Here is a 14,107-nt window from a genome sequence, read left to right on the forward strand (position 1 = left end):
TTATACACGCATTTTAAGAAGTCCATCAAATGTAGACCGTGTAATATAATGAAATCTACCCACTTAACTCCGTTAGAAAAACGTTGGGGTTTATATTTGTAAGTTTACTTTTATATATGCGATAATACATAAGACTGTTTATAATTATTTTTATCGGTGAAATCAAAAAGCATGATTTCCAAATAACTGCAGATTTTTTTCTTCTGTAAATATACTTGTTTAAAATCTATAAAGATTAAGACTCCTATTAAAATGTATTTTTTATATTTTTATTCTAATCATTTCGTGCTTGAAAAGAAAGATATGTAAAATAGAGAAGTTATAGTGAGACCTATTACAGTGACTCCATTGTTATTATCCGTTATTTAAATATGCAGTTTGTGATGTAACTTGCTAACAAATTGCAAAGTAAGAGCAACAACTGAATGTGAATTTACATGCTTGTGGAATATAACAACTGCTTAAATACATAAAACAGCAACTTGTTTGGAATAAAACAAGAGAAATCTTAAATATTACTGATAGAAGAAATAGTTTGACTAAAATAATGACAGGACTCACAGAATGTTCAAAAGTGAACTTTTATGTAGTGAATTGGACAATACTTTAAAGAATGAAATAAAGTATTTTACGTTGTGCAAAACATTCAAAATCATACCATAAAATACACTGTGTATTGACAATACTGAGGAATAACTAGTATAAATTTATTTTTTTAAAGTCTTAATTTGTTAGGGACAGCTGAACATTTGTAACATTAAAATGCAATTGTTACAAGTACTGAAAAAGCAGTGCTTGTCAGTGTTAAAGTGAACATACATGTAGAATACCTTAGAGAAATTTAAATATATATTACCTTCATTTACATATAAAAAAAGCATAGCTATAAAGAACAAGAGCCCATAAGCCATCATCTAAAGATTCCAGTCCTAATAGCACAAAGTGTTGCATGCAGTAGAGTTAAAGTTGAATGATGGTTGAGTTCAGGATTTCAGCTACATGTTTTGATTTAGATGACTTGGAGAGGTCTCGCTGTGACAAGAAAAATTACAGATAAATAGACATTTTGACCTGTAAATATGTTTTCTCATGGAACAATTAAGTTATGCATAACATATTCTGGATATATTTACAGCCTGGAATACAATATAAAAACATAATTCACTATGGCAGAACAAAGAATGACAGATGTTGGCAGTCAGGCATTACCTGAATTATAAATAAATACAGATAGTCTTGGTAAGAAGTGTGAATTAGGGTGTAAAGAGCAGTTTAATTTTGAAGTTCAATCAACACATTAAGCCATATCGCAATTCTGGTCTTTCTGTCCCCAAATATAAAGGGTTAGTTCACCCAATAATCAAAATTATGTAATTAATAACTCACCCTCATGTCGTTCCAAACCAGTAAGACCTCCGTTTATCTTCGAAACACAGTTTAAGATATTTTAGATTTAGTCCGAGAGCTCTCAGTCCCTCCATTGAAAGTGTGTGTACGGTCTACTGTCCATGTCCAGAAAGGTAAGAAAAACATCATCAAAGTAGTCCATGTGACATCAGAGGGTCAGTTAGAATTTTTTGAACCATCAAAAATACATTTTGGTCCAAAAATAGCACAAAAAAACTGTTTGAGTAAATGAATTACTCCGGGATATTGGTTTGTTTGAACTCAGAGGGAGTGTCAGCCACATTAAAAAAAGATTAATAGCTTAAGTAATTTGTGGATTAATGCATATTGGAGATGCGAACCGTTTAAAAAGATTCAGTTCGATTTGGTGAACTTCAAAAAGATCTGATTACATCGAATGATTCGTTTGTGAACCGGATATGACAACCTGCTTTGTTTTGAACTCTCTCTCACAACAGACACGGAAGAGAAGACAATGATGAATCAAATCGTAGTTTTTGCTATTTTTGGACCAAAATGTATTTTTGATACTTCAACAAATTCTAACTGACCCTCTGATGTCACATGGACTACTTCGATGTTTTTATTACCTTTCTGGACATGGACAGTATACCGTACACACACTTTCAATGGAGGGACTGAGAGCTCTCGGACTAAATCTAAAATATCTTAAACTGTGTTACGAAGATAAACTGAGGTCTTACGGGTTTGAAACAACATGAGGGGGAGTTATTAATTACATAATTTTGATTATTGGGTGAACTAACCCTTTAAGACCTCTTGAAATCATAAGTAATATTTTCTTGTACAATTTAAAGACTTTTTAAGGCCTTATATTTGAAAAATATATAAAACTAAATTTAAGAGTTTTTAAGACCTCGCAGAAACCCTGTTAAAGGAATAGTTCTACGAAAATAAAAATTTGCTGAAACTTCATTCACCCTCACGCCATTCAATATGTAGCGGAGTTTGTTTCTTTGTGGAAACAGATTTTGAGACATTTATCATTACATCATTTGCTCATCAATGGATCCTCTGCAGTGAATGGGTGCTACTGGAATGAGAGTTCAAACAGCTGATAAAAACATTACAATAATCCACTCCAGACCATTTATTAACATCTTGTGAAGTGAAAAGCTGCATGGTTGAAAAAAAAAAAAACTATCTACACTTTTTAACTTTAAACTGTCACTTCTGGTAAAAGTCCATAATCCATAATAACATTTCCTAGAGTCCATACCCTGTTGTCCTCCCACATCAAAATCCAGATAAATTTTGTTTAGAACTGTTGTCTCTTGAAAATCGTGCATGCATTTCTCTCTCCTGATTCAGATGAGAACAGTTTTTAACTAGAGAAACCAATATTATGGATAAAAGACTTGTATTTTAGCAACAGTTTCAAGTTAAAAACATCTTAATAATGGATTTGTTTATTACACAAATCTCTTTCATGTTAGATGTTAATTGATTACGCAGATTTATGTGGATTAAATGTGGATTATTGTGTTTTTATCAGCTCTTTGGTCTCTCATTCTGATGGCACCCGTTCACTGCAGTCCACTGGTGAGCAAATGATGTAATGCAAATGTCTTGCCAAATCCATTCTGATAAAGAAACAAAGCCATCTACATCTTGGATAACCTGAGGATGAGTAAATTTTCAGCAAATTTTTTTTTTTGGATGAGCTATTCCTTTAAAACACAATAGAGTTCAAGCTCTTGCTCTCTTTGTCCAGACTGTGAGTTGCTGATGAAGAAGATGAAGAGTTTACCTGAAATTCTGAATAGGTGCTTGCGACAGAGTTAATGCTGAAGTTACGCTGTGGACTAGCTGGTACCTTTGTCATTCCAGCCACGCCACCAGTTAGATGACAGACATTCTCCTTATTGCGTTCTAGCAAACCTTGATGAGGAGGTTTGCCGTGGCCTGGTGTCCTCACATTACCCTGCTTTGAAAGAAGACACGTAGAGGAAGATGTAACACATTAACTTAGTTAATCAGTAAAGGATTGAGCAAATTAGTTAAGCTTGAGTACAGTAGTTTTGTTATGGCCATGCACTGACCTTGCATGCTGAAATCGGAGGGCGCGATATAGGAGAATGGCAGACAGTACCACCAAAGACAGATCGGATAGTGCTGTTAGAAGTGCCAGTACTGGACGTAGCGTTAAGCTGAGGAAAAGCCAAAGAGTTAATACTGCAACAGCCATGCATTAATTCATAATATATTGTGCATCAAGGTGTGTAAAGAGAATAAAGTCAATGTGAACTTTTCACAACCCAGTCAATTCCCAATGGAAAAAACATTAAATAGATCAAGTCCTGCCTTGCATGTTTTCTACTGATACGCTGGTTTTCACTCACAAATTAGACCCATTACGTGTAAAATGGGCTGCGAACAGGGTTCCACGTTGACTTTAAATCTGACGTCTTCATCAGGAAATAAATAATTAAAATCCTTTTGTACTTACCTTTCGAGCTTTACAAGGTGTTGTGCTTCCCAGAAATCTTCGTTTAGTTGGTGTCCGGACCACAGTACCATAGACCATGTCCACCTCCGTCTGTTTGCTCTTCTTTAGTTGCTGCAAGAAACTTCTTGTATTATTAAAATCCATCAATGTTAATATAAATCTTTCTCATGGTTTTCAACTGGTCATTCTTTTATAATGCACAATTCATGAATACCAACTGCTTTTAAAATTTGGGTTAATGCATCAAAGTCACACTTAATTCACAGCTCTAGAATACATGTAAATTCCTATGCCCAGTAAAGTTAAATAAATACATACCCGCTCCTGTTTTTCCCGCTCCTTCTCCAGCCGGTACAACTCCCATTGATCAGTGACAAACTGCATGAACTTTTGACCATTCACCTGAAACTCTCGGTTCTGTTCATGTTCCCACTGTTCAATCTCAGCCTTCAGCTTCTTCTCAAGCTAAATGAGAGAGACTCAGTTACTACCAAGCTTATAGCATATTACCATTCAAAAGGTTTGTGTTGGCACGGTTTATAAAGTCTCTTATGCTCACCAAGTTTGTAATTATTTGATCAAAAATGAATTAAAAACCTTAATATTGTGAGATATTATTACAATTTACAGTTTTCCATTTTTATATAATTTAAAATGTAACTTATTCCTGTGATGTAAAGCTAAATTTTCAGCATCATTACTCCAGTCTTCAGTGTGACATGATCCTTCAGAAATCCTTCTAATATGTTCATTTGGTGCTCATGAAACATTTCTATTATCAATGTTCAGTTAGGTATCAGTTGTGCTGCTCAATATTTCTGTAGAAACCATGATAATTTTTTTCAGGATTCTTTGATGAATAGAAAGTGCAAAAGAAAAAATCTTTGAATGTAAAAGCCTTCAATTCAATCCAATCCATCCTTGCGGAAATAAAATATTAATTTATGGCAGTGTGTACACACACACACACGTGTCATAGTTACCTTGGGGAGACTTTTGACCAGATCAGCCCGCTGTTTCTCCTCCTTAAGAAGGTTTCCTCCTCTGTTGGTGAATCTGGATGGATCTTTGGCCTTTTCCTACCACAAAATGTAGAGTTAGGATATGCAAAAGCATATGATGAATATTTTCAGTTAGTACAACTTACTTCAAGCTCCAAGAAAAGTCTCCAGCTTTCCTCCCATTTGTGAACACCTTCAAAAAGATCTTTATGATCCTCATAATATTGTTTAAGCTGCACTATTTCTGCATCATGTAAGCTCAGGAGTTCCTCGCTGAAATCATCTTAGAAAAAAAAGCAACCTTTAAATCTTTATTTCATTACAAAAGACAGGCAGATTTTGGAGTCAACAATGTAATATAGAAAATGACTACTCACCATCATAAAAGGGCACAAAAGCTTGCCGCTGGTCAGAGCTATAGAAGCACTTATCCCAGAACACAGCGATCTCATTCCGAATGGCCTCGGTAACGTTTTGAATATTTTTAAGCTTCAGTTCTTCAAGACGTCTGACCTCAGCTTGTAACTGACAGTAGAGGACATAAAAAAATTAGTTATCTGTTCAGTGTTCATTTTGTATAATTAAGGTAAGGGGGGGGGGGGGTAAATGTGTTTTTCATAGAAGCAAAAAGTCAAAAGGTTACTAACAGCTTGCATATTTCTTTGCTTTGACAGGGTCATGTGTTCACACATTGCATCACGCTCTTCCTGTGGAGTCTGCAACCGTTCCCATAGTTCATGGATCTTCTCCCGATAAGAGCCACAGACACATTCATTCTCTGCCTTTCTGCTCTCCAACTGAAATGATCAATACTGTATTATATAACTGCTTAATAATGTTTCGAGTATGTCAGACTGAGCTTATGTTGTACCTGGTGAAGGAGGACTTTGAGTGAATCAATGTTTTCTTTAGACAAGCAAAAACTCTCTTCATCTTCACAGACGACATCCTTTTCAAAACTAGTCTCAGGCAACTGATCCAGATCATCCATGCAAAGTATTATTTGCTTCTTCAATGTGACAAATTCCTTGTGTCTTCGTTCCTTTAAACATAAGAAACACTATATATCAAACTGAACACAATACTTCAAATGCTAAGACATTTATAAGAGCGCAGTATTTAAAACAAAGACTTAATGTCATACTTTCTCAGCAGTGAGAGAGGAGATGTGTTGACGGAATTTGTCCAGTTGTTCCAGGGAAGGAACAGAACCGGCAGAGACAGAAAACGGCTGGAAGCAGAGCACGTCACAGAGATCCTGATCCTGCTCAGTTAAGGCTTTGAGCGCTTGCATTCTCTGATTTTTCTCCTTTAACATCACTTCAACATGCATCCGGAGGTCTTTTTCCTGCTGTAGCATTGTGCTACTTCTGTCCTCCTAAAATGATTATGAACCAGAACCACAAAAAAATATTTTTCTACATTCTGTTGTGACCTCATACAATCAAAATTGGAGTTCTGTGGTTTTTAGTGAATTAGCTATAAAGAAATGTTCTACTGATCAAAAGTTTGGAATCATTCATGCTCACCAAGACTGCATTTATTTGATCAATAATAGTAGTAATTATGATAGTCCTCATATAATAGTAAAAACTGTTATATTGTGAAATAATATCATTTAAAATAACCACTTATTATTTTAAAATGACACGATCTTACAGAAATTATTGATTTGGTGCTCAAGAAACATTTCGGTTATTATCAATGTTGAAAACAGTTGTGCAGCTTAATATTTTTGTGGAAACCTTGATATAGTACTTTTCAAAAGTTCGGGGAAAGTTAGATTTTTAAAGAGACCAATACATTTATTCAGCAAGGATCAAAAAGATAAAAAGTGATAACACACACACATATATATTTATATTATTTATTTATTTTTTACTTTAGAAATATCACAACAACAAAAAAAAATTGCAGTTTCCACACAAATATTAAGCTTAACAACTGTTTTCAACATTTAGTGCACTGTAGTGTACTGTATTTTTTAAAATAAAAAATAAAAGCAGCCTTGGTGAGGGTATGAGATTGCTTTCAAAAACAAAAGAAAGAAAATCTCAGTTCCAAACTTTATTCAAAACCTTTTTGTTTCTGGTTAACATGGTGTCATGTAACGTATGTATCCAGAATAAATTACCTGAAATGGGGGGAGCTGCAGTTCCAAACACAACTGACTCAACTCTTTTTGACATTTCTCAATACTTGTCCTCAGTCGTTTCCGCAGACTCTCTTCCTCCACAATCATCATGTCCAGAAGACTCTAAAGGACACGTTTTCAGTAATAACCCATCAAAACACTCTTTCATTGGATTCACCAAATGCTCAGATGCTGCTCAAGTACTCACTTTGACATGATTCTTGACCACGTTTGTTCTTTCTAATCGTTGGTCCTCAGGGATGCCGATTTCCTCCCAGATGTCCTTCAGATGGCAGAGAGCTTTATTCAGACATGCCACTGATTCTGCAGCAATCACCTCACTAAAATCATTGAGATAAAGAACAGAACATTCATTGCTGATAAATATCCATTCGTTGACAGATATGTACTTAAAAGATATCCAACCGAAATGGGGTTCATTAATTATTATTATTATGTACATAAAAATCTCGATATGAACATTAACTTGTTTAGAAACTTCAATAAACATTTTCATACATTGTCATGTATTCATTCAGTGAATGCACTGAATAACTGACTGCTTTACTGAGTCATGTTTGCCATGATGACATTATATGAATAACGTTAACGTTACCCACCCAAACGAGCTGGAGTGGAGCTGAAATCACAACATATCTGTCGACGGCAGTAACGTGACTCTCAGAAAGTTAAATGACATGTAATTTATGTCAATGATCGCGTGTGTGGATTAACACAAGCTACAATGCCAAATGTCATCTTCAAAACAAGCAGCAGCTCAAACTACAATTTGATCAAATGACACGCGTATAAATCTGCCTCAGCATGGGTAGATAAACACCCCCAAATTAAAATATAGCAGCAAACGTACTCACCTCTTCCTCATCTTCACCCCAAGACAAGGCTTTTCGCTTGTTTATTTGTGTTTTATACAGGAATAAGTGACTGTACAGTCCTTGCACTCCGACTGTGCGCGTAACCGTTTCTGTCCAATTCAAAATACGCGTCGAGAGAGCGTCGCTCGTCTGATTGGCTGATTCGAGGTTTCCAGCGCATGCGCGATGATGTGTCAGATTCTTCCGTCATGACCTCAGAAACGTTTTTAAACGACCACTCCTGATTTTTTCCCATGAATATTGTATAACAATAAATAAGTAATTGTTGTGGTCCATTATTTCCGACTTCGTATAACAAATATATTGAAATGTCTCTGTTTATTGCATTTATATTTCATTTCCACACCCATTTTTTTTTTACTGCTTTTCATACAAGATTACATTTACATTTATTCATTTTAGCAGACGCTTTACATTTATGATGTTAGATTATAAATAATATTCAACATATCTAATACATCTCATAACAAAGTGTATGGCATGTACAATATTTGTGCACTGTGCTTATTTTCTTATTGTTGGTAATTTAAAAAAATAAATGAATTAAATTTGACTTGAAAATATACACATAGCAAATGGGTTCACTGGGCCAATTCACTAAAAGACACACCTGACACCAGTAACTGCTTTATTGATCAGTTTATTCAGTTACTGCATGCATGGCAAGTACTGGACAGAGACAGAGAGTATAAAACATTTTTATAGAGTGCAGTTTTTTATATCCCATGTTTGCCAATTATCCACGCATAAATTCAGAGGACACTTGTGCAGACAGTTTAAGCGACAGTTCACCCGAAAAACACAATCCTGTCGTAATTTACTCACCCTCAAGCCATTCCATACATGCATGACTTTCTATCTTCTGTGAAACAAATAAAAAAAAAAATCAAGAAACATTTCAGTGTTTTTCTATACAAGGTCAATGGTCACAAAAAAGCTGTTTGGTAACAAACATTCTTCAAAATATCTTCTTTTATGTTCCGCAAAAGAAATAAAGTCATGGAGATTTGAAACACATGAGGGTGCATAAAAGGTTGGCAGAGTTGAGCTTTTTGGGTGTACTAACCCTTTAAGAATAATCATCATCCCCTCTAACAGTACATTTGTTTGGGGATGATACAGATGTCCGGGATAATCCGGGCATGTTCTGTCCTGTTTGCCCTCTCCTGGAGTTGATCATAGAGTGTTTTCTCGGGAATGATGTCTCAGACTCAAGCACTGTTATCCAGTAATGCTTCCAGAAGCCGTGCACTGTTTGTGATGGCTGTAGTGACCACTATGAATCTGGAACCTTTCAAATGGACAATTTTATATTAACCATATATTCAATATGTTTTACGTAACAAGTACCTATAAAAACACAAAATAGATTCTAGAATATTTCAACTCTTTCCTTGCCAAGAAACCGGAGTGCAGAGATCTCAGAGACGGTGCAGCCACCAAGGAACATCACTAGAACGATCCTTTGAGCATCAGTTTTTGTTCCTGGCTTCTGAACTACTACTGCCACCTGAAACAAAAACAGGACAGATGAGGGGGACGTTTATGCTTGATAGCAAAAAATAAAACATCAATAAAATTATTATTAATAATCGCATTTTTCTAAACATAAGAAAACTGACAATTTTGTTTTACAAATTTCAAACAATAATGAATATATTCTGAACTGCTACACCACCATATTATAACTTTACATAGCTCACAATCATCATATAAAGCTTTATGCAAACAAATGCTTTGTTCAAACCTGTTACAGCAAATTCCTGTCCATTCAGCATGCGTGTAACCTCCTCCAGACCTGTCCAACCATCTCTCTCCAAAACCTGCAGACAGCACGGGCCAGAAGCAAACACTGTAAAATGCTGTTTAGCAAGATCGAGGAAGAAAGGAAAAAGGGCAAAGCATTCAAAGCCTTTTTTTAAAGCTAACCTGTTCCATCAGTTTGCAGCTCAGAGGAATATAAGCACCACTGAAAACATAAGCCATGTCTCACGGAACGCTGAGATCATATTCCTCACCAGACTTTGGTACCTGTAGGTGTAGAAAGGAGATGACCATGATGTTAATATTTACTGCTTTTCATTCCTCATAGTAATTAAATATCGTATGTTACCTAACCAGAGCAAGTGCTCTTCTTAGCCAGTGAGGAAAAGGCATCAGTCAGCTTCCCTGCCTGAACAGAAAACATAAGAAACCTTCTACCCAGTGCATGAATGTGTACAATGTATTCAATGTAATAAATATGAGTGAGAGAGTGAATGAGAGGGTGCACTTGTCCACTTTCTCACCTACACTCTTGTCATTGACAATTTTCCCCACTTCACTTTCCTTGACTGTCAGTGTTTCTCCAGCTTGCTGTTTTTCCAGCAGACCCAGCTGCCTCAGGTTTGCAAACGTCAGCAGGTGCTCTATACCATAACTCTGAACAAAAGATACTGAGCTTTAAGAGATCTATAATCTTTGGACAAAAGACCTGTCGGGGAATTGAATGCAATATTTAACAGAAACTGTTGACATAAACCTCCTTAGCCATGGAATTTGTAGATAAGACTCACCATTTTCTGTGAAGGACAACAGGCAAAGGAGTCTAAGACTGTCAATCATTGACACCTGATGGACAGAGGTTCCTCAAGCATGATTATCACTGTAGCATTATTACACCAGTGTCTCATAACAATAACATTCCTTGTTTTCTCATACCTGTCTGTTGATATGTTCTTCAGTGTAGGTGATACACTCACGGATCTCAAAGCCTTCAAGTAATGCTAATGTTTGGAAAAGAGGAGGAGATACAGAAATGAGTGAGATGTTGTAGATTTCGTATTTGTGTGATCTCATAATTATCAAGGCATCTTACAGTGTTCAGTCTTTAACAATTCCTGGAAATCTTGCTTGGTTTTCTTCTTCATCAGGGATTCACTTGCACCAATATCTAGTGGACTACTTTTATTTATTACTAAGAAACTGTTTTCATTATTTTCATGAAACTGTAATAACTTAACAGGGTTTATTCTATTTATGATGCCAAATGATATATTTAACATTCACGTCCATTCAAAAATGTGGTTGCGGAGAGATTTTATACATGTTTTTGAAAGAAAACACTAATATGCTGATTTGGTGCTCAAGAAACATTTCTTGCTATTATCAACATTTTTGTGGAAATCATGACTGCCAGGATTTTTTTAATTGAGAGCACAAAAAAAACAGCTTTTGTAAGAGTGTGTGTGTTATAACTGTCACTTCAGGGTCAACTGAATGCATCCTTGCTGACCACACACTTTTAAGCAGTAGTGTATACACTACTTACGGAGACTGAGAAGACGATGTTCCTGTTTCAGTCCTTTCAGTTCATCTGCAACAAATGCCTTCATCTGCTGGATGTCCATCCCACGCCGTTTCTGTTACCAATTCACACATTTTTTGATTATTGGTGTAACACTGAGAATATGCTCAAATGTATCCTAACATGCTATGAAACACATGCCATCAGTAGCAGGCACTTACATCATACGCTGTTTGAAAATTTTTGGCCTTCTGACTTAAAAAGCCAAACACATTGGAGAAATGCCCGTTCCTTATTTCACTGAACACCTGATGAATTAAACAAGCAGGGTCATTTTTTTCAAATAGCAGTTACTATCCACTGTCAATTATATAAAGTCTATCTAACGCTTACTTTATCTTGAGTTAAACAATACTTTGATGCTCTTGTCAGAGGATGTGACATCAGGTCCTAACTCCACACTGCCTAGAAACAAAATCAAAATAACATTAAAAAAAGATGAACACAAGAATTTCAGAATTATCCCTGTTATATAGACAGACATGAACATGTTTTAAACAACTACAACAAAAAAATGTTATATAAAATTGCTTGCTTACCACATTTTATTCTAAAAAGATCCTCTACCAATCCCTCATACACAACTTGAGAGCAGAGAGGAGTGACAAAGTCCACATCTAAAATATTAAAATACAAATTCTGCAAGTTATTACAACAGAAAGACTGCCTTGATTTTCCTCCACCAAAATCTGTTCATCTATGAAGAGAAGGGTTTTGTCACAAATCTTCACCTTGGCACATCTACCAATACCATACACCTTTGAGAAGGAACCAGACAGACTGTAAAAGATGTAGAGCACTTCCTGCAGTGGTCACCCAGCGCTGGTCTCCCTCCTGATGAATCAAAGAACAATTACTCATATATCAACCATTACTCATAAATTACACCACCAGTCAAAAGTTAAAAAATTTATATTTTATTTAGCAAGGATACACTGAATTCATCTAAACTCTGAAAAGAGATTTATGACCTTTAGGTCTTTTTCAAATAAATGTTATGCTATTATCATAGTTAATGTTTGTATTAGTAGACACAGTGCCAAAGACAGAAACATGAACACACTTAATCTACCTCAATAGACACCCTGCTCTTCCAAAACCGTCTCACATGCATAAAACTGTAAAGAACGGCATAGCACAAAAAAAAGAAAAGAAAAAAAGAGAGAGAGAAAAAATATTTATATTTCAGAGAGGAAGTATATAAACAAACCTTGTTTTTGCTTGTTAAAAACATCATTTTACTTACTGGTCTGAACTGCTGACATTTGGCTTCAGCTCAACTTTGTACAGTTTGTCGACTTCATGTTGCTAAAGGCGAAATCAAGCGTAGACTTGGTAGAATACACATTTGCAGAATATAGAAATTGCTAGACATTTAGAGAGACAGTTAGCCAATACTTTCTCCTATAATTGTATGCCTGATATCGTACCTTAAAGGGGGGGTGAAATGCTATTTCATCAAGAGTTGGATCCCCATGCTAAACATGGACAAAGTTTCAAAAATTAAGTTGTATGTTTGAAGGAGTATTTTCGTTCCCAAAAAACTCCTTCCAGTTTGTCACAAGTTTCGGAAAGTTTTTTTGGCGAGTATGGGTCTGTGTGACGTTAGATGGAGCGGAATTTCCTTATATGGGTCCTAGGGGCATGTCTGCCGAAAGAGCGCACGCTCCCGTATAGCAGAGCATAGAGAGCACAGACACTGATCAGAGCGAGAGCGTCGCGAAATGTCACAAAAGAAGTGTGTTTTTGGTTGCCAGGGCAAGACAACCCTGCACAGATTACCAAAAAAAAAACAGCATTAAGGGACCAATGGATGGAGTTTATTTTTACAGAGCATCAACGGAGTTGTGCAAGTGTTTGTGTTTGTTCCCTGCATTTCGAAAATGCTTGTTTTACAAATAAGGCCCAGTTTGACGCTGGATTTGCGTATCGTTTATTTCTTAAGGATGATGCAATCCCAACGAAAAAGGGTCACGATCGTGTGTTGGAACCACAGGCGGTGAGTAAAACTGCTTAAAATATCTCTGCCTCATTGTTAGTGCGTCCGCCTCCCATCGGAGACCCGGGTTCGAGCCCCAAATGCTCTCAACGCAAAAGCCTACTGGCGCTCGTGATTCTTTAGCTCCGCCCACACGTCACGCCTCCAGCCGGTCGTGTTTTTCCGGGAAAAATCGGTACAGACTATCTTTCTCTTATGAATATAATATAACTAAAGACTTTTTGGAGTTATGAAGGATGCAGTACTACTCTATAGGTACTCAAGATTAACAGGATATTGAGTGAAACCCCCCCCCCCTTGAGGATTGTGACATTTGCTATTCGATCAAGAGGGTTCATCAAATCTGCATCAATAAATAAATCCTTCTTCCCTGGCAACTGCAAAACATACATGCTGACACTTAAAATACAAATTCAGAATGGAAAGTACTGTTTTGGAGGTAGAAGAATTGAAAGTAGCAGTGGATGGTCGTGTCACCTGCTCCAGCAGGAAGATGAGCTGGTCTCTGGTCAGTCTTTTGAGCAGAGAGAAGTCAGGCAGCTCAGGAGCATCTCTCCACTCTGTGTGTGCCATGTGGAGAGATTCCACCACACTTTCCACAGCTGTATAAACCTGTAAAACATTTATCTATAAGATTACTGTCACTCCTATCTGTGGAAGCTGCATGTGCAGAATGACAATCACTGCAGCTTCTGTCTGGATTGTGATCATGTCATTGAGGCTGGTTTTCCCTTTAGCAGCTCAGACTATTTTATTTACACATTGTAACAACATTTCGGAATATCCAATTACACATTGCAAGTCAGCCACAATAATAACACAATTGTAGTCATCCGAATTGATTAAATTTGCAT

General features: G+C 36.3%; 1 protein-coding gene and 1 pseudogene across 6 annotated transcripts; both read right to left on the bottom strand.

The window, feature by feature from the left end:
- Nucleotides 1–575: 575 nt before the first annotated feature.
- On the bottom strand, nt 576–8,030 carry prc1b (protein regulator of cytokinesis 1b). Of its 6 annotated transcripts, none has more exons than XM_026215012.1 (14): nt 7,888–8,029; nt 7,221–7,353; nt 7,013–7,135; nt 6,023–6,256; nt 5,750–5,920; nt 5,526–5,675; nt 5,256–5,403; nt 5,025–5,161; nt 4,861–4,956; nt 4,196–4,342; nt 3,878–3,988; nt 3,471–3,578; nt 3,245–3,352; nt 576–1,032 (listed from the first exon to the last, which is right to left on the bottom strand). In XM_026215012.1, exons 1-14 carry the CDS (start codon nt 7,896–7,898, stop codon nt 961–963), a joined length of 1,749 nt encoding a protein of 582 aa, XP_026070797.1. In that variant the 5' UTR covers nt 7,899–8,029; the 3' UTR covers nt 576–960. The 6 variants fall into 6 exon arrangements, with proteins under 6 accessions (XP_026070797.1, XP_026070795.1, XP_026070796.1 ...); XM_026215010.1 differs by having other exon boundaries at nt 3,179–3,352; XM_026215011.1 differs by having other exon boundaries at nt 3,245–3,355.
- Nucleotides 8,031–8,540: 510 nt separating this feature from the next.
- LOC113051352 (vacuolar protein sorting-associated protein 33B-like) lies at nt 8,541–12,713 on the bottom strand (annotated as a pseudogene).
- Nucleotides 12,714–14,107: the final 1,394 nt, after the last annotated feature.

Source organism: Carassius auratus, chromosome 32, assembly GCF_003368295.1.
Source record: "Carassius auratus strain Wakin chromosome 32, ASM336829v1, whole genome shotgun sequence".
Classification (NCBI taxonomy): domain Eukaryota; kingdom Metazoa; phylum Chordata; class Actinopteri; order Cypriniformes; family Cyprinidae; genus Carassius; species Carassius auratus.